Source organism: Caloenas nicobarica, chromosome 8, assembly GCF_036013445.1.
Source record: "Caloenas nicobarica isolate bCalNic1 chromosome 8, bCalNic1.hap1, whole genome shotgun sequence".
In the NCBI taxonomy this organism is placed as follows: domain Eukaryota; kingdom Metazoa; phylum Chordata; class Aves; order Columbiformes; family Columbidae; genus Caloenas; species Caloenas nicobarica.
Window position 1 is genome coordinate 10,146,711 of NC_088252.1, and position 27,928 is coordinate 10,174,638.

The 27,928-nt window shown below is 43.0% G+C and overlaps 1 protein-coding gene across 1 annotated transcript in view; it reads right to left on the minus strand.

Moving 5' to 3' along the window:
• Nucleotides 1-8,039: 8,039 nt before the first annotated feature.
• EPHA4 (EPH receptor A4) overlaps nucleotides 8,040-27,928 on the minus strand; it is a 103,397-nt gene continuing 83,508 nt past the window's right edge. Inside the window, exons 10-18 of the mRNA XM_065640495.1 lie at nucleotides 27,061-27,174; nucleotides 26,695-26,880; nucleotides 22,620-22,681; nucleotides 21,874-22,083; nucleotides 19,301-19,450; nucleotides 16,707-16,900; nucleotides 13,998-14,153; nucleotides 12,838-13,710; nucleotides 8,040-10,314 (exon numbers count right to left, since the gene is read on the minus strand). Of these exons, the coding sequence (XP_065496567.1) occupies nucleotides 13,596-13,710; nucleotides 13,998-14,153; nucleotides 16,707-16,900; nucleotides 19,301-19,450; nucleotides 21,874-22,083; nucleotides 22,620-22,681; nucleotides 26,695-26,880; nucleotides 27,061-27,174 (1,187 nt within the window). The 3' untranslated portion in view covers nucleotides 8,040-10,314; nucleotides 12,838-13,595. The remainder of the gene's footprint in view (nucleotides 10,315-12,837; nucleotides 13,711-13,997; nucleotides 14,154-16,706; nucleotides 16,901-19,300; nucleotides 19,451-21,873; nucleotides 22,084-22,619; nucleotides 22,682-26,694; nucleotides 26,881-27,060; nucleotides 27,175-27,928) is intronic.

Sequence of the window (27,928 nt, forward strand, 5' to 3'; positions counted from 1 at the left end):
GGATGAACAAAACATTTGTATTCCAGCAAGAAAATAAGAGCATTACAAAAAATCATCTGGTGACTTGTCCTGTGCTGGGAAGCTGTTTGGGTTACACGAATGCCTGGAACAGCCCGGGCAGTGCTGTGCCTGCTGACAATATCACATACAGCTCCCCAGTCACATACGAGGAGCAAATTCATCCTCAGAACACGGAGCGCAAACATAGACATGTGCGTGATGTTTAACAACTGCTTTCTTTGCAAACAAAGGGAGGAAGCGTTCCAGCACCCGACAGCACATTGTCTTTATTTCCTCAATAATTTAAGTAGAGCTGCTTTTCATTTATTCCTGAAATATGTTTGTATCTGCATTAGATGCTGTAGTGATGCTCTCTGGATGTGTGTCATTATGACACGCACGAGCCCCTCCAGTCCTGTAATGAGAGTGGGGCTGCCAGGAAATCACAGTGTATTCAGGACCTGGGAAAACGGAAAATCCTCACCAGTGGCAATTAGAGAGTGAGGGATGAGGGAAGCTTAATGATGCAAAAGGAAAAAACTGACATAAATGGGAACTGGAGAATAGGAAATATGAATAATTTGGGATGAGCATAGGAAGGAAGCAGTCAAAAATACAATAAACCAGGACTTTATCAGACAAGCTTTGACTTGAGCTTATCTGCATCAAGAATGAGTGTGCTGAGGAAATGAAGACCCAAGCAGAGATGAAGAAACCCAGTACTGGCACTGCTAATAACCGCGTGTAGAGTAATCGCCAGCGGATATAGTTTTTCTAATGAAAACATGCAGGTTTCTTGACAGAGAAGGAGAATTTCATGTAAAACCTGCCAAAAAGGCACTGCTGACAGTCCAGACGAGGCCCTGGCTTTATTTTTTTGCTTTACCTGGTTTCTTTGATTAATACAATACAAATCTGAGCTCAGGCCCAGAACTGGCCATGCGTGCTTCTGGAACACAAACCAATTCTGTTCAGCTTTTCTTCCTTCACTGTGAATAACAAACACTCATTTCAGCTGGCTCAGTGTTTGACAACAATTAACTTTGAGAGGAGGGAATGAAGACCATACAATTTTTCAACAAATCGTGAAACTACAGTCTAAAAAAACTCCAATATGCTCCTGCCTTCAGCTAAAATACATACACACACAAACTTAGCAAGATTTTGCAGGTGTTTCTGATTTAAGCCACATTTGTTTGTTGTTTGCTGCTTCCCTTTCATAAGCAAATGACAAGCGGGAGTCTTGCTATGATACAAAACATACCCACTGAAAAAGCACCAGCCAAGGCATCAGATCTGAGCCCAAAAACACCATCTCTTGGCGTGCCCCAAGACACCCAGGGCTCAGGTGCATCCCTGGCCGAGCCTGGAAGCTCACTGCCCTTAGGAAGGGCTAGAGCAGCTTCCACAAATAACTCACAAAGAGCCAGAATTTCCACCCTCCACCCCCCCGATACTGTAAAAACTCCCACCCCTGCTACCCAGCCCAAAGAGTAAAAATTACCTGGTATCCTCAGGGAACTGGCTTTCTGTGAGTTCCTTCTTCTCTTCCAAGCAGCTGCTGGCTAACCAAGAGCACTGTAATTGTGGCTTGTAATTAAGAGGGATGCACATCAGTTGGGATTTCCACAGCTGGCAAAGGTTAGATACACATTGACCACTGGTGGTTTTATACACCTTGCAAAGGTCATGCTGAAGACAACCAGTTGCATTTACCTCAGACAGAAGCAAAATCAATATAGCTGAAGTCAGGATAGCAAAAAGACGCAATATCAACAATATATTTGTCTTTTCTGCTTAACCAGACTACCCCTATGCATAGTTAAAAAGTGGCCCCAGAGAAAGAATTTTACCAATCTAATCTCTATCATTTTAATATGCCATCAGTTCCACCCAAACTCTTCAAGCCAAGAGCCAGATTGGTGTGACTTACTTTTGTTCATTTATAAGAATCAAGAGTTCATTTTTTTTATTAATACATTTCCAAGATATTTCTTATTTTTATTAAAGAGGCTGAACGAGGAAGGAGTCTGCACTTTATAGAGAAGGTGATTGTTCCCAGGGACCCTGATTGCTTCTGGCAAAAACTCCCACATGTTCAGAAGCGGTTTTTAAAATGTTCTCCATCAATCCCACGAGAGCCCTGGTCCCAGCCCATCCCCGGACGTGTCTGCAAGCTGAGTGAGGAGCGAGTCCTGTTGAATGAAGGCTTGTACCTTTGTTTGGATCCGAGCCACCTTCTGACAGGTTGCCCTGTATCCTACCAAAAGCATCTCTCTGTATTATACACATTCATTGCCAGCTGAAGTTGTCTTATTGTGTTGAAAATAAACACTAACGACATTAACTATTTGCCTTAGAACACGCTGGCAGCAGTACCGCTGTGGAAACGTTACTTCAGAAATTTCCAGGTACATTTTCAGTTATGCAAGTAAAAGTAACTGGACGTATCTAAAAAACTGGCACTGGTATTACAGAGCACATCTGACTTGTCTCCCAAGGGTGGTGCTGGGCAGGTAAGCCCATGCACAGCGAGCTGGCGGTCACATCCCCCAGAGGCAGCTCCCGCGCAGCGGCACGCTCGGGCTGTCGGTGCCGCGTCAAATGCCACTTCAGCAGCTTTCTTGGTGGTTCTGCCAGACGCGGGTGGGCTGGAGGTGAGCGCAGAGCTGCGGTGCTCAGCGCTGCACCACGACACTCAGCCGCAACAAAGCTCTTCTCAGGCACATGAGTGTAAATAAGGCCATTTCGTACACACATAGACACACACAGACAGATTTGGTACCACCTGGTTGGGATGAAAGGAGCCTCTTTTTGAAAACTCCATTGCTGGATGCTACCAGGCAATATTACAGGAACTTTTAACTGGGAAAAACACCTCGAACTATTTTCAAAAGATCTATAATCTTATTTCTCCCACCATTTAACTTGTTACTAAGCAAGAGAAAAAAAAGCCACCCACTCTAATCCAGCACAACTCTTGCACACCCATCTGTATATTTTGCTTATAATACTCGGTACTGTTGAATTCAAACACAAGTTTGACACATAACTTAGAAGTTATTCCCAGAATTGAAACAGTTGTGTGGACATCCTTGGGTTTCAGAATAGCTTCTTCATAGAAATGCCACAGTCAATCAATTAAGAAAGCTAAAAGTAATCAGTCACCCACGGTTGATTGGATTTAGCAGTTGGTGAATACTTTTTGTTCTTGGATCAACTACACCCACTTTCCAAGCTGATTAAAAATTTTTGATGATCTCTTCCACCTGTTCAGAATGATAAACTGGCTCCAAAACTAATCAGCTCCAAAACTAATCAGCTCCAATACCGTGGGTAAGTCAAAAGTAGCTCTTAGCAGGCTGTAGCCTGATGTGAAGGCAAAAGCAGGTGAAAAGTGAAGCAACACCTCTATAAGAAAAGTTTCTAGACATCAGGTTTTGAAGCTTGTAACACTTGTGAAAGCAGTATCCTTGGGCATGGGAAGAGCGGAGACGCAAATATTCAATAACTCCCGCCGGGTCGGGCTCCCCTCCCTGCCTCCCCCAGCGCAGCAGGATCCACCAGGCAAGTGCCCACGGGGTGGGACGGCATCGGCGGGGGGAATCTTCAAAATTCGAAGCAACAGGAACCGCGCTGCCAATGCTCCTGAAAAGATAATGTCCAGCTTGTTAGGTTTGCTTCCCCTGTGTGAGGGATCACCCAAGTCAGCAGAAGCCCCCGAACCCTGGCGCTGCGGGCAGAGCCGCTGCTGCGCCGCGGGGCCGTCGGGAGCACGTCGTGTCCGTGTGCGCCCGCCCAAGCCTGAAACCCATTTAGTGGCGTGAGGAGGCTGTTTAGTTTTCTGTTTCTTTCCTCCATCTGTGGATACTAGACGTCAAAAGTTGGTGAATGATACAGAGATGTCCTGTCTTTTCGACAGCCACTGTGGAGCACTCCGAGAGGCTGCAAAAATGACAAAAAAGGTCTCTGAGGATGTCATGTTGCAATCCCCACCATTTGGCCGAAAAAAACCCATCTGCCATCGTAATACGAACCTGAAAACAAAGCTGACAAAGCGAGGAGTTGCAGGACTCCACAGAAACCTTTCTGTCTGTTGTTGGATACCATTATTTTGTATTGTTAAACATGTACTTCAAATATTTGCATGAGTACTGGCCACACAAAAACATACAATAGACAAAAAGACCAACCTGAGTTTGCTATCACTATGTGAGTCATTGCCAAAACACACTTTAAGATATACTTTCTGGTGAAAAATATAACTGCAAATTATCTAAAGTTTTATGTAGTATGTAGCTAAGGACTAGATCCTTAAGCTGATGCAAGTCAGGGCAGTCCCAGTGAAATTAGTTCATGCCACCTGCAGGACCAGATCACCGCATTTATCCTTATTTTCCTGCCATTGTCAGTGTTACCTTTCCTAGGCCCTCCCCATTATGCTGCTTCAATCAACCCAGCAGCCTCTTTAAGTGTGGAAGAACATCATCATTCAATTATAACCTCACATTTTTTCCCAAGGGAGTTTTAACCAATTTTTTAAAAAGGTGATAGTAAACGCTCTTTAATACTTGTCATATATTGCAAACCTGCTGGCTCCATGGAAAGACCCAGGTAAGCTCTCAGACACAGATTAACGAGGTGAGCAGATGAGCTGGGAACTCCCTTGCTTCCCTGGGGATTCTTCTGCTGAATATTTAAGTGTTAAGTTTCCAGGCGATCCTATAGGAACATGGCAATGAGATGGCACTGAGCTCCAAAGCACTTTGAAAATTTGAGGCCAGTGTTTTTAAAGGACTTTTGGATTTAAACCTACTGAAACCTCTCTGATGCCCGCTCACCTCCCAGATGTTTGCATTTTTAAAACATGCATGACGTGGCCAGCCACAGTTGAACTGCCTAAACGCTGATGCTGCCCCAAAACTAATGACCTTCCCCCAGGCTGCAAATGAGCAGGAGCTCAGAGAGTATCTCCCAGGACAGGGGACACCCACCCATCCCCTCCCTCCCTGACGAAGCCTCCTGTGGAACTGACCCTGCTCAGCCCAGGTGACAGAAGGCCCGGGTGAGCAGGAGGCAGGACAACACCTCTCGTGAAAGCCACCATCCCAGTATTATTTTAATAGTGAGAGAAGGACGGGTTGTGAAGGGCAGGAGCGGCAGGAAGGAAGAAGGGCCCGCAAGGGCAGGACTTGCCCGGGGCAGGTTTGCAGCAGGCTCCGAGGCACAAGAGGCACCAAAGCAGCACAGCACGTTCCTCCATGGCTTTCCGGGCCCTCTGAGCTTACGTGCCATGACAGCCGGATTCTGATAAATCCCTCCCTCAGGTTATTATGATGGCGACGTTTCAGGAGCTTCGTCAGCAAGACGCTTAATGCGAGGATGAAAATCCATCTGGGAAGCGGGAGCTCGTTACGTGAGCTGCTGCACCCCTCGGCTAAGCAGCTCCAAAGCATCGTTAAAAAGTTGGCAGTAGGCACCGACCCGCACCTGTAATTGCCCAACAGCCCCAGACTGCCCAGCCCTGAGATTTTAGTTATTGACCCCAGGGGAGGCAGGTTACCTTGGCACAACTGGGAGGAGCACAGCGCTCCTGACGGTGGTTTTGTTCTGCTGACCAGCCCTTTTTTTTTTTTTTTTTAATTTTAAAAATAGTCTTCAAAAAGTGAACACCAAAATGCCTCAGCCCATTTCGTTCGTTACGAGATTTTATAGAACAGAATCATGAGTAAGTTGAAGAGTGCTATAAAAACAAGGATGTCATTATCTTTTGTTGGTCTGGTTACAGGCTAGTAATCCACAGCACTTTACTGGAATATAATTGCCCTATATATAGATGTATAAAAGTAAGTTAGTGTAGCATATTCCCGTGGCTACTCTCTCCATCCACCCATGAAGAATACATTTTACTAAGCTGATTGGAATGGAATCCTTTAGGTTTTAATTTTATTTTCGAAGGAAAATGTCTACATATTCATGTAACTTTCTTGGAGGCTCTTGTAAACAAAGAATTATGTTCAGGGCCACTGCCAGAAATAAGATATGTCAGAGGTCTGTAACCCATTCAACAGAGCACCAGTCAATGGCCCAAGGGTACTTCCTTGCAAGGGAAAGGGTAAAATAACTGAGGTCAAGGCCTCAAATGCAGCTCTAGTTTTAATCATGTTGTTGATTTAGAGCATAACATGCCTTTTTTTCTTCCTTCCCAATTGTCAAAAACCATTTTGTTTTTCTTGACATGTCTAGAATGGCCCCAATGTCTCTAGATAAACCATGTCTGCTCTTCACACTACTCGACGCTCAGCCCATGGGCACCTACATAGTCACTGAGATGCAAATATATAGGCTCTATATGTAAATAGACTTGCTTGCCTCATGTTACTGTATAAACATGTGGAAACAGTGAGGGGCAGAGAGACAACTAGCGTCTCTTTAGTAACGAAATACTTCAGTAAAATACATATACTTGGAAGAAAATGAAACCATTGGGGTAAAAAGTTTTCATAGGATCATTTCTTAGATTTGGAGCTAAAAGGGAAAAAGAACAGGTAATAAGAAAGAGCAGGGAGAGTACGCAAGCGTTCAGTCCTCACTGGACATATTGAAACAGTTGTTTCTTACAAAGATGTAAAGGTTTTGCTTTCATTTCACAATAAAACTAAATAATTTGTAAAACTTCTTTGTGCCTATGAAATGGAATTCGTTTTTCCAGCCAAGACACATTTTTTTGTTAATACATCGACTGGCTGAATAAAGGCACCAGAGAAACACCCAGTTGGCTGGTTTGCTCTCTCATAGAAAAGAACACACTGAACTTGCTTTAAAATACAATTACCCAGCAGCATCAACGGGACTGTCTTGGGACCAATGCTGTATGATACGGTTCTGCTAGTGTCACGGGAATCTTTCCCAAGAAGAATTTGGTTCAAAATATTTTTCAAATAGACAGCTCAAAAGCTTACAAAAATTCCTGGAGGAGCCACTTGTGAACCGTGTACATATAAAATTCAGATAGTTGAAGTGCCAGAAAGCCTGTACATCCTACGCTAAGCAGCAGCATTGTGAAGAAGTGATGGTTAAGGACGTTCCACCCTTGGCACTCAGACCAGCAGCACGTGCCCACACGTGTTACCATTACACAGCAATATCCTCTACACGATATCCACTCTCAGCCTCAGGCTTGGATCCCCGGTCACGGAAACTGTCCCTCTCCATTTTCTGCTGCTCCCGATGCTCTCACACCTCTGGTTTGCATTTTATCCCTCAGCTTCTCCCTCCCGCTCCTTACGTGTTCTCCCTTTCTGGCCATGAGTCTCCAACACGAGCCCACCGACCCAGGCAGCCGTAGCCCACGGGGAGAGCAACAAGTGGAGTAACTCAGCAGCAAGGTCACCGTTCCCACGTTAGAGGTGAAATCCTGGCCCAAAGGAAGCAGCAAAAACTGTCGGATTTCTGCCAAGGTGACGTCTGGCCCCAGGCAAGGTCCAGACAGAGAGAGGGAGACTGCTCCCAGGCATCCCAGGAGTGCAAGTGAAACCCCGTGCGATCCTGCAGGTTGTTCTCGGGCACAGCATCCATGGACACTACCCAGTCTCTGAGGAAAAATCACTGCGATTGTTAAACAGGTCAGCCTGCCCGCAGCATCCTTCCCACGTCACAAATATTCAGCACACCGCACAACTGGGGACGGTAACAAGAAAAAGCAACGTGCTTTAAGGTACACACGGGATTTGCGCAGTCTAAATGAACTTTGGGAAAGTGTTCTGTGAAATCTACTGAAGAGAATTAATCCCTTTGGGGCAGGCTATTACTCTGAGTTCTGTATCTGTATCTGTTGTGGATAAACACTTAATTTAAAAAAAAAAACAACATGCAATAATTAGAAATAGTCCATTTCAGGTTTGTACAGCAACTACTTTATTATTTTCAAATGCAAATGTTTGCATTGTTCGCTATTTTACAATTTTACAAACTAGGTATAAAAGACCATAAATAAATGACATAAGTTATGTGTACCTAAAATTCATGGAGGGGGGAAAAATTACAAATTAAAACAAAATAGAAAAATCTATATATCTAACCCAGAGATCGTTCAAATGCATGAACCAAGAAATGCTGTTAGATTTTATCAGTATGAACTAAATTATAATATGCCTCATACATTCTACTTTTAACCACAGTCCTTGCATATTCCAACATACTTGCAGTGATACAAAAAAATAAATGCACTCTCTTTTTATTTGTCTGATTAGTATTTCAGATTTTTTTTTTTTTCTGGCTATGAAAATGTCACATAAAAGAAAAATACTGCTTTTTAAGTCCTGTTTACCGGTTACTTACCAGCCTTTTGTATTTTATACATATATATTTTTAATACATAAGATCCATCACAAAATTAGTACAGCAACAAACCCGGACAAACATCAACCAGTGGTGTGTGAGCAGGACAATTAATCTTAACAGACAGAGGCTTTTCGTGAGAGACGGCCCTGGTGATGGCCTCTTCTGACACGGGACGCGGCGCCGCAGCCCCCGCTTTCCTTCACCCCCGGCCCCACGCGGAGCGGCCCCGAGGCAGCCGGTGTCGGGGGCTCCCTCCCACCGACCCGTCCCGGCAGCAGAACCGCGGGGGGCAATGAACTCGGGGGTCAGTGAGGAGGGGGCAGAGGAGGAAGCAGGAGCGACTTCGGGACACCGCGCTTGGCTCTGGCCAAGGCTGTGCCCTTTGAACACGGAGCATCCAGCCGCCCCCGTGCTGGCCGCGGTGAGCCTGTCCCCTGGGCAGCTTGCTGTAGGGCAGCGGGTACCGCGGCAGACACAGCCCCTGCGGCCGCGGAGCAAGCGGGGAGCACCACCTGCCCCACTCCAAATACCCAGCGGCCGTACCTCCCCTGGGCTCCAGCACACAGCTCCGCTCCAACCAGCTTACACGACATTAAAGTGTGTTCTCCAAACACAGAGAGCTGCTCTAGGCAGTACCACAAGTCACAGCCCTGTTCCTCAGGTCGCGGAGCACAGAGTGCCTTCTACTGCACGTCACCCGCTCATCGCCCGCATCAGGAACAGGACACGCTTCACAACTCTCTTGCTAACTTACAGGTCTTGTTGCATTTTTATTCCTTAACTGTGCTGGGAGCAAACAGAGTGTTTTGATTATTACGTTACAAGTTTTCACAGCTTGCACACAGAGCAAGGTGCTTCTGTGAATGGAAGAATTGCATATATTTGTTCGCATTCAACAAGTCTTTAAAATCCTATTTTCACAGATAAAAAAGGCTACTTAAGAATTCAGTTCAGGGTTACCAGTGGATGGATATGCGTGTATTGCCTCCATCACCTTGCCATTGAGAAACTGGTCCGTCTTGATCATAAACAGGGTATTAGTATGAATAAATGACACTTAGGAAAATCTTTAGCACCCTTACGGATCCCCTAATCCACAACTCCAAAACTAACTTGAAATTGCCCCTGTTTCAGGCTGCAGAACTACTCATTAAGGTTAGTGTGGCAGCTAAAAAATACATTTATAGATACAGAAATCTAAACTTTTTTTTTTTTAATGTGTGTGTTCTTTCTACCCTTGCAGACATGAGCTGTTCGCTGCTCTCATATGACAGGGGACTCCTGCGGTTCCAGAGATGTTTTCGGCACGTTCACAGGCAGTTCTACACACGAGGCGACTCGCACGCAAACACACGCACACAAGCACACGTACGCACCTTTCAGATGAGATAATAATCCATTATCCATTCAAGGAAAAAAAAATATATTTATATCACTGCAATGGCACGTTTTGTGTAAAATGTCACTTCAGCAACATATATAGGCAGCTCACAGGAACTGGGTTCTTTGCTGCGGCACCTGGCCCGGCGTCCATGGCAAGATGTGTAGTGCTCTGTCACCTGCATTCATCTGAGATGCAGCAGTGACAGCCAGGGGGGTGAGGAGAGAAAATAACAAAATATATAAATAAAACCGAAGGTAGGAAGGGAAAGCAGGAGGCAAGGAAAACAAAAAAAGTCCAGAAGTCTGCTGGGCTTTGACACAGTACATTCCTCAAGTGACAACTGGGTGCTGAGTCTTATCGAGTTAGTTATCTCTCAGTGAAGGAAAAAAACAGGCTGGGTGGCAAGATAAAGTAAAAGTCACGCTCTCTTCAGGGATCGATGACTGTTCAGTGTGTGTTTTCCAGAATCGGTGCTGGGGAAGATGCAGCCATGGATCCAGAAGGCTTCATGTCCAGTCTATGTTCCTCCATGGTCAATATGATCAATAGGACGGGCTATGAGGCCGTGAAAGCAAAATCTAATTTCCCTGCACAAAAAAACATATACAAATACAAACCACAAATATATTAACATGCAACAAGACAGAAAGCAGGCCCGCTCAAACGCCTCCTCCCAGGTTTCCCAGCAGAAGCGCTGCTGTGGGCAGCCGGGCCCTCCCTGGCCGGTGCAGCGGCTGGTTCCCAGCACAGGAGAAGACCTGGACTCATCTCTGCCCTGGCGAAGAGGCGAGATGGCAGCAGGTCCATGGAATTAAACCTCTCCCCAGAGGGGAGAAGGATTTCCTGAAGGACAGAGGAGGAAGAGACGCAATTCTCGCGCAAAAGGGCGGCTGAACGGCCAAGCAGGGGGCTGTGGCGCATCACTGTGCTCTCGCCGCCCGTCCAGGCAAACACAACCAGCCGTCCCCAAAGGGAGAGAACCCGCTGCCTTCCTTGTCCCTCTTCTTATCCCCATGCTACTTCCAAGTCTTGCTTCCATGACATATCTTATAAACAGATATGTAATCTATAGATATATATTTATATATGCCACCTATTTTTTTAATCTAGCTAAAATCACGTTGAAGCCGATACCCCCTCGCTGGCCACATTTTATCACAAAGAACAAAAACACCAATGGCAGTTCTGAAAGCCCAGCATATGAGCTGCCTTCACAGTTTTCATTCTACAGGGACACAGTTTTTCATTTTGTGTGGAAAATATTGGACCGTTTTGAATCACTGTCACTAGACTACAAGAAAGCAATTTTATAAACTGGCCAGAAAATTGGGTGTATTTTATGTAAAAAAACAATCTCAACAGAATGCAACAGATTTACAGCAAGAGGAAACTTCAAGTGCCTCTACACTTCAGAAGCAAATGAATTTTGCTGCTGAAAGTACAAATGTCAGGTGTTTAAAATGAGTAACCACTTCTTATGTTGCCTGGCAAAATGATATTAAAACATGCTGGTTTAAGTAGTTTTTTAGAAGAAATCTTGAATTTCTTGAAATGGAAAAGCCTTTACAAGCAATACTGCAGAACAGCTTTTACTAAGCTGTCATGACTTGACAGGATCCAAATTTAGCATCCCATATACTGAACAAGTTGTATTCTGAGAAACTTGGGGGTGAGGGAGAGTTAGTGGTTAAAATCAGCAAGTTATTGTTAAAAATGACAAAAAGTGATGTGAGTGATGATACAGTAACTGTGACTTGTCCAACCGAGTGAGCCGGTTTGGATTTAGAATAAATGCAATTATTAAATCAGACATACAAAGCCACTACATAATTTCTGAATTTGCTGTCAGGTGCAGAGTGGGACCAAAATACTAGTGACCAAAGAGCCAGTCCTAGCACCATCAAAATATATATCTAACCTTTCTGACGTTGTGCCTGGCACAGCTGAAATGCAATATCTATTCTAGAGGATGTGTCACGAAAATCCTCCTCCTACCAGGCACAGCACAAATGGGCCAGATCCAGTCTCTTTTCTAAGGTCATCTCATCACTTTGGTGCTTGAAAGGACTTAAAAATGAATCTAATTTACACAGTGTGTTCAAAAACAGCAATAAAAGCTCTAACATACATAAAATTCAAGCCTGACTGTGTTCAGAGCTTTACTGGATAAAGCTTTACCTGATGTGACCCAATGAGGACAACCACATTCCTACAGCAGCCACCTCCACCTAGCAACCCAGGAGATGCTTTCCCTCGCTCAGCTTTCCACCCGAGCAGTTGGAGAGCAGCATTTCCAGCAGGTCACGCTCCATCTTGTTTGCTTGGAGAGGAGCGCTTTGACCTTGGCCATGCAGCCTACACCTTGCACCCACACCCACAGCTGCCTCGATAATCCAGCCCATGGGGCTGGGCTCAAAAGCGAGTTTGGTTCCTACAGCTGATGAGGCCGGATCGCCGTGCGTGACGTGTAACACGGCTGCGTAACACAGAGCAATTGCCATGCCCGACACCCAAACTATGCAAGACCAGGAAGGCTGGACGCACAACCCCATTTCCTTCTGCTCCCCTTGCCATAAAACCACTGACACAGCAACTGAGACTAATCTTTCTCAAACACAAATATTGGTTTTACTGTCGTTCCTGAGAGGGCAGGAAAATTCCTTGGTTCTTCTTAGTGCATGTATGAGTATCGGTACTTTACAAGGTTATTCTTATGTTCTATGGGATCAATATGTGTGGCTTTTTCTACCCAAAAATATTAGGGCTTCCCTACTGCTCTCAGTGTGAAGTGGGGTCAAGCTCTTAGCACTGAACTGAGTGAGCCCAAGACACACTCCTACACCTCGTCCACACATCCTAACGTGCAACTACTTGAGAGCAAGACCAGGTTTTGAAACAGTGCCGATTGTCACTGTCATCAAATAGAGCCAATGATGGGAAACACTAAGCAATTGGTCTGGAAAACCAGCACAGGTTCACACAAACCAGTTGGGAACCCCAAATAGTACATACCATAGCATCTTTCCCGCCACGCCCCGCAGTGATGAAATCCTACCACAGTTTAAGAAATAAAGCACCACAAACATGCTGGACACTGTACCTCCACTGACCTTCTCTGTGTGACAAAGTGAATCACTTCTTGAAAGAGAATAGAAGTCTCAAAGCTCCATAGCCACGATTGTCACAGCTGACTGCTGGCAAGATGTTCACAAAAGTGGTAGGCTTCAGCACGGCACAACGGCAGCCAATAATCTCCCCAGAAGTCCAGTTTTGCCCAGTAATCCACGAGGTGGGTCATTTCATGTCTCAAGCCCATAAGTGGGTAGATCACTAATCAGCAGGCACTGATTAGCCAAACGATAATCTCACTGAGGTTTCTGCAAGGTATTAGTGATGCATCAAGTCTGCAAAAAATATCCTAGGGCAGATTCTTCATTCCAGTGAAAGATGCACAATGGTGGTTTCACCCACAAATAAACCACTATGGTTGTAATCCTATGGGTCATAGGGAGAAGGAAAGTAATTTTTTGTTTTTTTAAGCACAGTATCTGGCAGCAAACATAGCATCAAAACTTGAATGTGACTTTATATTTATATAGATACATGTATTTTACATATCGTTGATCAACAGAGGAGTATGTTCCAAGAAACAATTCGTTCCAGGTCTGATTTAAAATGACGGCTTGTCATTTCTGGAGGCCCCCCTCCCAACATACACGCTCGGTTTCCACAATCTGTACATCAAGCAATGCTGCAGATCTTTATTTCGACGGGCGAGGAGACGAAGTAAAAAAAGTGCAGTTCTTCAATTAAAGTGCATGGATGAGGTAAACTAATTTCAAGAGTTTTGAGTTTATTCAGTACTGGCTTAGACGGGAACCATCCTGCCATGCATCTGTTGCATTTGGGTGCGCATTGCTTGAACGCTGCTCAAGATCTTGTTCTGGTGGGTGATGGCAGTGATCCCAATCCTTGCCAGGTCACTGTGGAAAGCAAGAGAAGAAGCAAGGGGCTGAGAACCATGGATCAGATGCTGGTGCAGAGAGAAATATTAAGAGTTAACCACAAGCAACATAGCAAAAGCAAGGCAGATGTACAGAAATGTTTAATTAAATAAGTAAAGGCATCGTGGAGGCATTTTAAAGTTATCCTCCATCCAAATGAAAGGCATTCCATTCCTTTAATGAGTGTAATGATATGCAGCACAAAGCAAAAGAGGCCGATTAAATCCAGATTTACCAGTTTCTTTGTTATATCGCTGAGTACTTACTCCTGGTTCATATGCACCACAGCCTCTAGGGTGGTATAGCCGGCAGCTGTGAAGTTATCCTTGTATCGCTCCATTTTAATGGCTTGAAGCCAGTCGCTGACAGAAACCACCGCCGAGAACTCAGGAGAACTGGGATCCAGCAGGGCTGTGCTGGGCCTGGATGCCAAACAGTGAAAGGACAGAGACATGGTGTCAGCTGGATTGTGAATCGCAAACCAGAGTCTAGTTTCTGCAGCAATTATCCTCGGTGATCAGGGAAAGCGGGGGCAAGATGTGCCCAGCAAAACTGGTGGCTCTGCACAGCAATGTCGAGAAGTGCAAGAAACTTAACAAAATGCAAAGTAATAGGCCAATTTTTGCTAAGAATGAATTTGACCTTAGGCTTCTGCTTTTGCTTTCAGATCTAATCTGAACCACAATGCCGCTTACAATTTCCACCTCAGATGCAACCAAATTCACAGAAAATGCTTTTACTTCAAAAAACAAAGCGGATGGCAGTGCTGGACGGCATTCAGGCTGCCGGGGCTGCATGGCGCAGGCAGCGATGCCAGACCTTGCCAACCCCGCGTGTGTCGGGGCTCGGCTCGGCAGCTATAGAAACACCGCTCAAGTGTGCGCAAAGGAACTGGGAGCTCACAACCTGCCAGACTGGTTTGGAGGGCAAAACCCAGGGCGGGTTCAGATAAATCCTGCTTCCAGCCAGGTTCGCAGGCAAGCTCAGTGCATTCAATCAGACTCCGGACAGCAGGGAGTTAATCCTCTCTTTAATCAATCCATTCCTGACCGGCGTGTGCGCCAGGAGTGGCGGGAATCACGTGAGCTTTGATCTCTGTTCGCACTGGGGAATGTGCTTCTCATTTCCCCTTGCACAGGTTTGCGAATAATTATTTTTACGAAATTTGCTTCTCTTATTAATATCTCATTTATTATTTCATGTCTATTGTAAATCACAGCTTCATTAAACCATTATAAATTACTACTATCTATCTAACCAAAACAATTATAATTTAGTGATTTATTTGAAAATGCACATCATCAAAGATTAGGTGTGCAATAGCATAGTTATATCTTGCCTAAGGCACTGAGTACATGCCAGTAACACTAGGTACACAGCTCTTTTACTGCACAAGCTAACACAAGACCAATGATGGCAACCTAATTATATACAATTATGCTTCACATATATAGTCATATAATATATTAATAATGTTATATGCATAGTTGGAATTCATATTCCAAAGAGAATATAAAGATCTATAAATAGCCACGAACACAAAATGATCTTGAATAGGCTATTAATTTTTGGTATATATCTATATATCTGTATCTATATATCTATACACACACATATATATACATACACACATAAAATGACCTTGAACAGGCTATTAACTTTTGTAGAATCTATATATTTTCAAAGAGTACCGGTAAATTGGAAAGAAAGCAAAATGGAGGAGTTCATACTGTCATTCTCAAATCGAATTATCACAGCAGATCATATAGTGATTCTCACCATGTAAATTATTTAAGCCTCAAGGGTGGATACATTTTTGCCAGGCTACCAATGCAATTAGGGCAATCTGGAAAATACGTGGTGACAGTAGCCTCACAGGGTTAATAATCCCTCTTCTGATAATGTAAGTTGGAAGCAAGAGTCACAAAAGGACCTACGAGTTTAAAAATGAGAATAGCTTTTTCCAGAATGTTGTTCTGTTGGAGGCTGAATCAGAATCTGTTACTCCTTCACTGATTTAAGAAACTTAGTTTTGTATTGTGCAATGGACATTTTTGTGCCTTCCCTTCTACCGAAAAATATTTTACCATTATCTTCCTCTCGTTTCTTTTCTTTTAAGCTTTTTTCCATATTTGCTGTAAGCAAGTTTATCTGACAAAGCAAAGACATTTGAAAAAAATAGAACAAACCTGTTGTAAATTAGTAAAGCTCTTGTTACTTCAGCAGTGTTTCACCACCTTAAACAAACTGCTGATCTGTCCCAACAACGTTACTTTATTTTTACCCTACAACTCTGGGAGGTTCCTTCCTACTGTGCTTCTTTTGCACGTACCAGGTATACCATGCTTAGCAAACAAAACACAAATGTAATGTGGGATTGGTGGGGACATGAAACAGGCTTTCCACAAAATTAAATTCAAATTCACATAAAAATTAATCCACGCCTTCCCAATGCCCGCAAGGCGTTGGCCGTAACACCGTAACGCTCATTTGCAAATCCTACACAAATCTAGGGTTTATAAAACTTGATGATGTGTAATACCTTTCCTGCAGAAAACCACATCACTCCTGTTAGCTCCACTGCGTTAAGGCCACCCCTGCAAGCCCTTTCACCAGAGGGGAGAGGGAATAGATGCCGCAACTTCATCTTCAAATGGAGCTTGCCTGCATCCGAACTTTTTCAGGACATGGTTAGGACTGTGCTATAAGCCTGGTCGGTGCTGTGTGCACAGTAACACCTTTGCTCATTCAATTTTCCTTCTCACAGAGGCAGGAGCTGGGGGTGCCCAGTGGGGCTCAGCAGCGTGCCAGCCCGACCCCTGCCCTCTGGCCTGCTGCCATGTCTGCTGTGCAGTCAGGCTCTGCAGAGCCAGAGCTCGCTCTAATCCCAGCTCAGAGCTTTAAGTGACCTGCAGGTTTGCCTGTCATCCCCACTGTGCTCCCGCGTACATCATCGTTACTGAAGCACAGCTGACCTGGAGCTCTCGCTGCCTGTCCTCTTCAGGCTGTTGGGGTTGCGGATGAGTTTGTCCAGCATGTTGACGATCTGTCCAAATTTAGGCCTGTCACTGCGTTCCTTCTGCCAGCAGTCTAACATCAGCTGATGGAGAGCAATGGGGCAGTCCATCGGGGGTGGCAGCCGATACCCTTCTTCAATGGCTTTAATAACCTATAAATGGCACAATTAGGAAGACATTAGAGAACATCAGACACTACTCACGTCTACCAGCTGAGTATCATTTATCCTAGGGCGATCCAAAGTATGGAAATAAATCCACAATTAAGTGAAACAACATGGAAAATTGCACTCAGATGCAGGCAGCTGGTGGTCTCAGAACTGTTATTTCCCCTCAGCAATTCAAAACTAAAGGGTACAGCATCCAAAGCACACATCAGATAGACCAGGGCAAGGTATCACAAAAGAGCATATGGGATACAGGGATGACAAAATAGCCAAGGGTAGAATCAAGTGACTACCCCTGTTGGACAGAGGGTTGGAGAAGCAATGGATCTACAGCAAATCTTTAGTACCTGTGAAATTTGGGTGTAATATGTTGAAGATGAAATTTTCCCCATCATTTTTAGGGTCCTCCCTCTCCTCCTGAGGCAGCTCATCTCTGTCACTAACACCTGTTCTCTCTCCACTGTATGCTCTGAACCAAGGCAAGCAGAGACGGGAACCCTTTTGTGCAGTTTTATCAAGAAAGCTACGTAAGTCCAATGCAGCAGCTTAAGTTTGCATTTCATAGTTAATAGAAAACAGAAAAACTCACAAGCTGAAGTAATTTCAGACCCTCTAAAAGGGGCTCCAGAGCTCAGTACTCTGATGGCTTCTTCGCTCTCTCAGGAGAACGAGACATGACCAGGACTGATATGACAGGGACATGACCCAGAAGCCTTCAGATCTTAATTAATCAATATGACTTTGCTGGCAGGATTCACCATGAGACCAGAAGCGCACCGAGACTGAATTGCACTAAATTCGCTCATTCTGGTCTTGTCCAATTAGCGGCTAAAATCCACTGGGAGGACAGGGCAAGGGGTAAGTTTGCACTAGTAGCAGCTATTCAGTGACCACAAACAAAGTGGCTCTCACTACTCCAGAAGGTTTGAAGATCCGTTTGATTTCTCTTGATTAAACGGACACTGAGAATAATTTGAAGTCCACTTCTGCTTCCTTGTGAAAAGCACTGCTCTCACCGTCGTTAAGGAGAAAAAAATTGTATGTCTATGCCATGTACTAAAAAGAGGGTACAAAGACAGTAATATTGGCTTTCACCACCCTGTTCAAACCAGCTTTTCGACCTGGTCTAGCACGGCACATGAGCAGCGTTTACCAGCCAAACGTGGTAGCTCTGTGTTTGTTGCATTGAGCTCCACTGTACTGTGGAGACAAGCCTGATAAAACCGAGATACATCTGGTGTTTTATTTTCTTGCTAAGTCTTGGTGACTTCCTGTTAGCAAAGGAAGGCAAGATTGGGTGCCAGAAGAGACGTTTCACATCAGAAGGAAATTAAAATTATATCCCCCATTTAGATTAAATGCCATCCACATCTAGACACTCTTTGAAACTGTTCAGCTCTACATAAGAAAGCAGATGACTTGTAAAACGACTTAACCACTCCCATGACCGTATATTCAGATTAGCATTTGCTTCTTCCTTTATATGTTTGTAAACCCCCTGGGAAAAGAATTATGCATAATCTATGCCTCATTTTCACTGGGATTTTTTTTTTTTCATTTAATAAAAATTCTATTAGCGAAAGCTCTTATTAGCATTATTATTAAATACTCTTCTGGAATACCAGCCATTGTGCCTGTTCCCTCTTGGAATATACTGAAGTAGTCCAGATGGTACGGTTAAACAGGACATGCATAATTTAAGAATGGTCATTTACGAAAGCTGCTTTTTAACATCCTCAGGGGGCAGCCATGCAATTGTGGCAAGGATGCTCTGACTGATAATCAGAATTGGATATCATACGTGTTGGTTTAGATATCCTACAAGAAATAAAATCATGCAGAAGAATTACAAGCATAGTGGGGCTCGAAGAATTAACTGCTAATAGGAAGCCCCATTAAATTCAATGTTTTTTCTGAAAGACTTTCAATGAAGTTGAGATTTAATATTATATCAACATTGAAAATTTCCCTCTCTTGACAGTATTACTATCTGACAGTTTAAGTATATTCATTTCCCTTTCCTCCATTCTTATTTCTTAATTAAATTGCTTATAATATTTTCCTAAAATTAAACAAACAAACAAAAAAAGAAGAAAAAAAAAAGGGGGGGGGACACAAAAGATACATGCAGAAGTTATAGACCCTACCTTGAGAATCCCCTATTCCCTGACCACAGACCAGGCTTGAAGCATTCAAGGAAGTCTTAGTTCCAGAGAGGTTCCCTGAGAAAACAGGAATCTACCACCCACGATATCCCTCTCAAAACGTGGAATAAATGTCTTACAACCATATAGCAATTGACACAGAAACACATCAGCAGACATCTAAGGACAAAGATAAAGGTGCAGGGGGAAAGGGAGAGAAAAGGAAGAGGAGGAGACTCACATCTTGATTGGACATATCCCAGTAAGGCCTTTCTCCGTAGGACATCACTTCCCACATGACGATGCCATAGCTCCACACGTCACTAGCAGATGTAAATTTACGGTAGGCAATTGCTTCTGGTGCAGTCCACCTGATGGGGATCTTGCCACCCTGTCACAAACAAAAGAAACCACAGGCTAGTGAGTCACTGACCCAGTAATGTGCATGGCTGACACTGTCCTACACTGCCATTAAAAATACAAAATGGTTTTCTGTATGCAATTCCAGAATCCTTCTGAAAAAGGCAGCCACTTTCTCTTTTTCTTGCCATAAAACTGTCAGATCCAACCAGGAGGCAATGCTGCCCATCTGTTTTCTTCAGTCACAAGGAGGCGAACCAGTAAATTATTAAATGTATTTTTATCAGCCCTTTAAGAGATCTCTGCTTAAAGCTATGCTGAAGCATGAGAACAAGCCAGGGGTTTTACAAAGTATATATTAGAGATTTAGTTGACAAAACAAATAAGTACATGCTGTTAATTACTATTTCCTTGCTTGCCTGTCTGACCTGTTCGGCCTGTTTCAGAAAAATGGGATTATAAATGTTTTGCTCTTCAAAAAGGTAAAATAAAGAGAGGATAAACGGGGAAGATTTATGAATACTGTGGTGTTTCCCATGGGCAATATCCCAACTCGTACCAGAGATGTGAGAAGGCAAGCAAGCCTCTGGGCTCTCCCAGTCCCTGTGGAAGAGTTCAAAGCAGACCATGGTACAAGGCTGCGTTTGATACCTGTTGGAGAGAGCTGCCTCTTGTTACAATACTTCTGTTTAAACAAATAAAACCACTTGGGCCTCTGATTTGGGCCACCGAGGTCCTGCACTGTTTTATAAAGAACTCACTCCATCCTGTTTATCTGATTTTTGCCTTAGCTGAGTGATCCCAGGCCAGAGATTTCTCCTTTTGTTTATGCTAATATGCAAGGTGTTTTTAATTGAGCTTTTGGTTTCCTGCAGTTCCATCTGGGGAATGATTTAAGCTGAACAAAGGTTTTAGGGTTTTTTCATTTGCTTTTATGCTTTTTTGATTAAGTTTATTTTGGTAGGCTTTTTCTCAGCACTCTTCTAGATAGTTTTTATCCATAACTGAATGCAGCATGTGCATACTTAATGGTTTATTGTTCTAATACCTCTCTCAAGTGTTTAATATGGACTTGTTCCAAAGCCAAGTGAAATCAAAAGGGATGCGACTCCTGGATTCTTTGGCCTTTGCATCAGGCCCTTTGAGAATCAGGTTGTAGCACTATGTGCCTTGTGTGGCTATAGGATGCTTTCACTTTAATGAGTTATACTACTAATGGGGAGCAGAACACACCATTTCCTTAAAAAGGATGCTTTAAAAATTGCATTATATTTCATCTTGTCTGGTTATGAAAAAGCTCTATTCCTCCTTTCAGACACAGATGCCTGGACATTGTTTATACATGATTGTCATCCTAAAAATTGACAATAAGCTCTTCTTATTTAGCTGCTCAAGTACAGTGGAATTCATCCAAATTTTCCTGATCCTTCATTACTGATAACAAATGAAGACAAGGCACTCTAATGCAAATGTCAAAGATTCCCTGTAGTTTACTCTTGAAAGCAAACATAATACTATATCTCCATTCACTAAATTCAAAGGGAAGCTTTTCAATCATTTCTGTCTTGCCCTAGTGTGTTTGTCTAAACTTTGATTTCCCTGAATACAGCTTTTCAGACCTTTGCCTCTTCCACTTGCCACCCCTATGAGTGAGAAATACCAAATCTGGCCAGCGTTTAATACTGCATGTGTCTATCCTTCCCTGTAATGAACTGTGAATCCATTAAAGGATGAGCATTGGGATTAAACTGCAAAACCTGAGTGCTGCAAACAAACTCTGCACTAGGGAGAACAGATGGAGAATGGCAGATATTTAAAAACGAAGAAAATAAGCAATTAAAAAGAAGACTTTATAACCTCTGACTTTTTTTTTCTTTGTGTGCATGTTAATTACAGAGGTATTAGTACAAAGGCTGGTAGTGGTCAGGATGTTATTTTGTGGCCAGAAGTACTTGCATTAGAACACTGGGATGCTGAAATACAGATAAAATGGCAAAGAAACAAAAAATGGGAATACAGGCCTCACACTTTTCTCAGTCCAAATTATTTAGGTCAAATTTATTACTAGCTTTTGCATGGGCAAAAGTGGATTTTTTTTTTTGGTGGCATATCTACACTTGCTGAATCAAACCTCAGTGGGACTAGCCACTTGCCAATACTTATGGATGTCTGTAGATATATCAGAAGGAATAGAAACCCAAGCTCTAATTTCTGGCATCGGATTCTTGTCACGCACTCTAACACTCTGAAGGAACCAGAGGAATACTGATGTAATCGCTGATGTAGCAATAACATCAATTTATACCAGCTAGGGAGTCTGGGCCAACCTTTATTTTTAGGTGTGACATAGGTTTTCACTTATGACTGAGATTATTTTAAAACAAACCATTGTCAACTCCCACACAGTCAGACAAAACCAGACCAACCCACTGGACGTTTTCTGTCCCTCCTTACCCGTGTGGTATAAGCGGCTTCAGGGTCGTCTTCCAGAACACGGGACATGCCGAAGTCAGAGACTTTGCAGACCAGGTTGCTGTTGACCAGTATATTCCGAGCAGCCAGATCCCGATGCACGTAGCTCATGTCAGACAGATACTTCATTCCTGAGCCAATGCCACGAAGCATCCCCACCAACTGGATGACCGTAAATCTGCCATCATTCTTCTGCATATGGGGAAAGGAAGAAAATCACAGAGCATTAAGCTAAAAGCTACATTATTGTCATTGCTGAAACTGGCAAGGAGCGTATCTCTGGGTTCCCATCTTCTCTTAAATAAAATGCAATCTTATTTCCTCACTCTCCTGACTAGTGTCTATAATTCACCAGTAAAGTAAAAACCCAGAGGTTCTGTCACAGCTTTCAGTGATGCAGTATCCAGTTTGCAATGAATCTGGTTTTAATGACTCTACAGCATTGCGATGCTTTCAAAAATGGAGCAAATCAGAACAGTTCCCATTAAACACGGATGATTTAAGACCCTGCTATTTTAAACATTACATTTATTCTAGATTCTTCCACTTTACATTTACTGTTTTGCGACAGAAACAACACCAGAAACCAGAATTTTCCAAGTACAAACATAATTTCTTTAAAAATGCTGAATTTTCAGTATCCTTCTGCAAAAAAAGAACCAGAACGAAAACTAGAAAATGCTTCCCAGTATAAAATCTCCTTAGGTTATTATGAAGAAATTACCTACCCTGAGGAAGGCATCCAAGGAGCCATTCTCCATGTACTCAGTTATGATCATTACCGGTTTACCTAGAATTTGCAGAAAGAAAAACACAATTCCTTGATGAACACCAATGTTAATGGGATAAAAATGGGTTGCACATGATTTTACTGCCAAGACACCTGGCTTACACAATCTAATTTAATTTGAAAAGCACCAAGCTTATGCCTCAGCTGTGGGGAGCAAGAGAAGAAATATTATAGGGCAGAAACATCTAAAGGGCCCCATCTGGAAGGTTAACCCTTTTGTTGACTCATTGACAAGGTCTTTAACTAAAGTGGCTCCTGTTCTCCAAGGAATACATGAACTGATAATTGAGAGCTAAGAAACAAAGATCAGTTCAAACTCGACAAAAATCTTTAGTGTAATTAAATTGCTTGCAGACTAGAAAGCCTTCCTCTTTCAAAATGGAATTTGTGAATGATTTGGTCTCTCAGCTTCTTTTGAAAGATCAACGCTTTAGGCAAGTTAGAAGCTGTCAGCAGCCACAAGGTATTCCAAGACAACTGGATTCAAGAGTGCAAAATACAAGCTGTTCCTCTCAACTTTCTCTGTCCTGAATTTGTATCCCATGTCTCTCGTTATTTATAAATGAGCCAAAGCCCTTTGCCTCATGAAGTCAACCACAGAATAAATGATTCAATGAATTGTGTCACTTGTGGGGCACAGTGCTTCAGCAGCACTCAGCTTTCCCTGCTGCAATACAGAGCCAAGCTGGGCAGTCTGAAGAGAAATGTAATGTAGCGTTAGTGACATAAGGATGCTTTCTAGGCACTCTCCTGCCTAAAACAACAGCAAATACATAAATAATGCTTGACATTGCTTTTAAGAGCTTTACAAAGTGGTATGATGCTAAAACTGAAAACATCTAGGTATTATACACAGAAGTAACACTAATTATTTCACAGGGTTAAATCATGCTGGATATTCAGCATCTACATATTTACAGAAATAGGTGCAATATCATCTCCATTCTAAAAGTGAGCAATGGCAGACATAGAGAAGTGACTTATCAAAGGTCAAATGGCAAAAGCCCAGTCCCAAGGTGAGCACTGCTAAGCCCACCTCAAGTCAAGGGAGCACCTGATGATCAGTGCTGGGCTGGCCTGGCGACCCTTCCTCCCAGCTCTGCTTCAGCTACAGGAACTATACAGTTTTTTCCTAATTAAAAGACAGTGTGTCCCAGAGAAAATCTGCTTTTGTACCTCTCAGAGCAGCTCTGAATAAGGGCACATTATGGGGAAAGATGGTTTCAATGGACATGTCACCTAGCCTGTAGATAGATCAATTCTGTCTTGGCATCAGAGGTATCAGAACTACTAAATTTTCCTTGCGTCTGTCACCAGCAAGTATCTCCTCCAGAACAACCAGCTAGGAAAATCACCCTACCATGACATGCTGCAGCACTGGAAGTTCCCCTGATCATTTCTACTCAGTGTGTTTTTCACCAAGATGCGTTTAATTGGTTAGGGATTTCTGGTTTTGAAGTAACTTTTATTTTATTTTATTTGAAAACAATATGCTATAAGGAGTGACTGTATTGAAAATTTTACATTATTTCACTTAGGCCAGCATATAAGTGTGATACATCACTGATTTCACTCATCATTACTTACTTCACTTTTTCAGTCCCAACCTATCCTTTGCAGAGCTTTTCCTATTCCTGCTTCTCCTTCCCTTCCCAACTGGTATCAAAACTCTTCCTGTTTCAGCCCCATGCAAAATGCCATGTCCATGATATGTCAGCCTGGCAGGTGAACCCTTTCTGATGTGCATGACTGCAGCAGAGAAGCAATGGCATTGCATAAAGCAAACTGCTTTGGATGAAGGGCTTAGTGACCTTGGCTGAGTACGTGCACCCTTAAGAAAAGGGATGTGATAAAACATCATTCTCCATCTAATTCACTTTTGCAAGCATCCTTTGGTAGGAAGAGAAAAAACTCCAACCAAATCTGCATATCTCACTGTTTCATTTATCCTTTGCAACTGTGACCGGAACTCTTCCACTGAACAAATACAGCTAAATGAGTTTTAATTAACCTTCCTCAATCAAAAGATACTATGTCAACGTAGACAGGAAGAAAGGGAAACTCTTTCAGTGCATTAACATGTAATTTCATTACTCGGGCACTTCTTTAGCAGTGCAGGGGGATAGAGAGAGGAGAAGTTACCATCAGAGTCAATTATTAAAGTACTTGACTAGCAGCCAATAATGTATTCATGGTTTTTTGCTGCCTCTCTCAACCCCCACCTACACCACTATTTATCTCACATTTTAATTTTCCATTTATTAAATGCATTCATTTATCATAGCATTCAGAAAACCTACGGAGAAATTGAGATAAATGTCTTCTTAAGTAGCCCTGTTTACCAAACAGCCCAGCTCCGAGGTAACCGAGCCGGCTCGCTGCGGCGGCACCGCTTACTGCCAGCCAGGCAATGAAACGTTCTCGGGTCAGGCGACCACCTCCTCGGCGAAAATTTCAAATCATTTCAGTTCACTGACAACTGCATTATGCAAATGCATACAGTAATTTATAACTGCTAGAGCTGTAATAGCTCAGGGGTTTCCAGCCTCAGTGGGATTTCAACACAAAGATTCCTCTGTTGCCTTGCTTTTAGAGAGGTGCTAGAAAAATCACTGTCTGTAGCAAACACTGTGGCCTGACCACAACGCCCCTGCCCTTGGCACAACAACAAAAAGAGAAAGAGAGAATCAGACCTGCGAAATTTAAACAGAGTATTATCTTTTAATTTCAGTTTAGAGGGAGGCCCTCAGTAAATTATGAGCAAGATCAGTCCAAACCCCTATTTTCCCGAGTGGAATCTGTCTTGGAAACCAAGCAGTTTGAGCCATTTTCAACAACTGTGAGAGAGGGAAGCACAAATGAGTAAGGGTAGGATTTCCAGAAATACAAGTGGTAGAGTAAGGATCCAGCTCCCACCAACATTCAAGAAGTACAGGGTTTTCAGTGGTATTTATTGATGGCTTTGACAGCCCTCTATGGGAGATATTTTGTTCTTCTAGTAATATTTTATTTTTTAACTTTTCATCCATATCTAATTTGAATTCCTTACACTATGAATATCCTGCGTTCATGTTCATCGCGCACGCCATCAGCCGCACAAGGTAAGCTTCACAAATTCCACCCTTTAGCAGCAGCTCCCCAGATCCCTGTCTGCTTTCTTTGCTACCCTGAGCACGAGCCCTTACACCCAAAGGGTCTTTTAGGATCAGCGCCCAGTGCCAAGCTTTGCCGACACGCTACCTAAGGCGGGCAGCGTAGGGACAATAACTACATCGCCGCAGCGGAACCTTAGCAAGTCAGACCCAAGCACGTCTGCCTCACAGGTGTATTTTCAGTTCTAGCCTATAAACAGCACCCAACGAGCACTGTCATTCTCTAAGGCAGGGTTCATGGCACAGTGAACACTAACAGGCTTAAAAAAAACCAAAATCAAACCAACAAAAAGATCAGCCAGGTAAATTCTGCTGAGTGAAATTATCACACCTGTGAATCAGAGAAAACAAATAAGCAAGTTTCACACTAAAATAGCCTACTTCATTTCAAAGGCATGCTCCTTACATCTGTGCTTTGTACCTTAAACATATGACTCTGTAGTTTTGTTTTGATATTTTTCCCCCAACCATTTTAAATTCTTTGCTCACCATCTGCTTTTGCCTGCCCTGTAACAATCAGCTCAGTCTAGCAAAGATGTGAAAGATGCCTGCTTGGCATAGCAAGAAGGGGAAAAAAAAGCCAACCCCTGCAGTATTAATTCCCCCTACAAAATCTTGTACAAGCTGCCTACAGATAGAGTATCAGTCGAAACCATAAACCTATTTATAGCTGACAACAAGATTAATGACTTGTCCTGCACCGATTTCCTTCTATTAGCTATCAGTGGACCTGTTCCATCTGTCATTTCACAGGAAAGAGGGTAAAAAGGAAAAAAAAAACCCCAACCCAGCACACGCCACCACAGACTTAATTTCTCAGTGACTTCCAAATTGGTCTTGTCGTAAAAATGACCTACTTACATTTAGTAACGACACCTTCCAAGTGGATGATGTTAGGGTGGTCAAATTGTCCCATGATGCTGGCCTCACTCAGGAAGTCTCTCCTTTGTTTATCAGTGTAACCAGCTTTTAGAGTCTTGATAGCAACACAGATCTCTCTTTTTCCTGGTACTTTGAGACGTCCACTGCATACTTCACCAAATTCCCCTTAAGGAAAAAGGCACAAGAATCTATGGTCATGAACACGAAGCACACACCTGTGTTGTCAAACTGTTATGTCAGTTAATTTGGAGGAACCGTCATACAAAAATCATAGGATCCCATGTTCCCTAAAAGCAAACTTAAAACTATATTTTCAGAAAAAAATGCAAAAGTTCTGGCACTTACCCACACCAATAACTTTTTCAATCTTTATGCAGGAGGCATCAATTTCTTTGGCAAATTCCCTCACAGCTTGGTTTGGATCCTCATATGTAAAAGGATCCACATATGTTCTAACACCTGCAAGGCAGAAATGTTTTATTTGAAGTCACTGATCTACATGCTGCTGAACACAGAACATATGAGACTGAAGCCTTAATGATATACAACAGCAAAGAGAGTGTACAATAAAAATGTACTGTAAGCCAGGAATGACTGATGAAGGAAGGACTTAATGTATTTTTCCCCAAAATTGATTTTTTTAAATGTAAACATTTAATATTTCCCAATATAAGGAATCAGGCTTTTGCCAACAGATGAGCTTCACAAATCAGTTGTCATCACTAAAATGCCAATAGCCTGTCTAAGGACCTGTGAGATTAAAACACATCACATTTCCCTTTTGGGAGCCAAGAAATTCTCAGCTCAGGTCCTAGGTTTGAGACCTGGGTGACTGAGATGGAAGTAATAGTAGGATTCAGTCCTAGAAAAAAGGCAGCAAAGTTCACCTTTCCTTTCCTGCAGGATTGCCTCTGGCCCATCCAGAAACTGCCTTAGCAGAGTATTGTGGGGTAAAATCATGCCTAGATATCGCTAGCTAAGAACAGATGTCTACCAGTAAAACAGAACAATGGCAAAAATGGAAAAATAAACGATGAACCTTTCTCCTGTCTGTGTCCTCAAAATTTTTTACCCAGATACTTATACCTTCCCTGTTACTAAAGTGCATAGTTTTGAAGGAGGATGTTTGCAAGAGTGGAAAACAGAAACATATTAATCTCAGAGGAATGTCATCCCTTATTTCCCAGGCATCAGAACACAGGACATGTTTTAC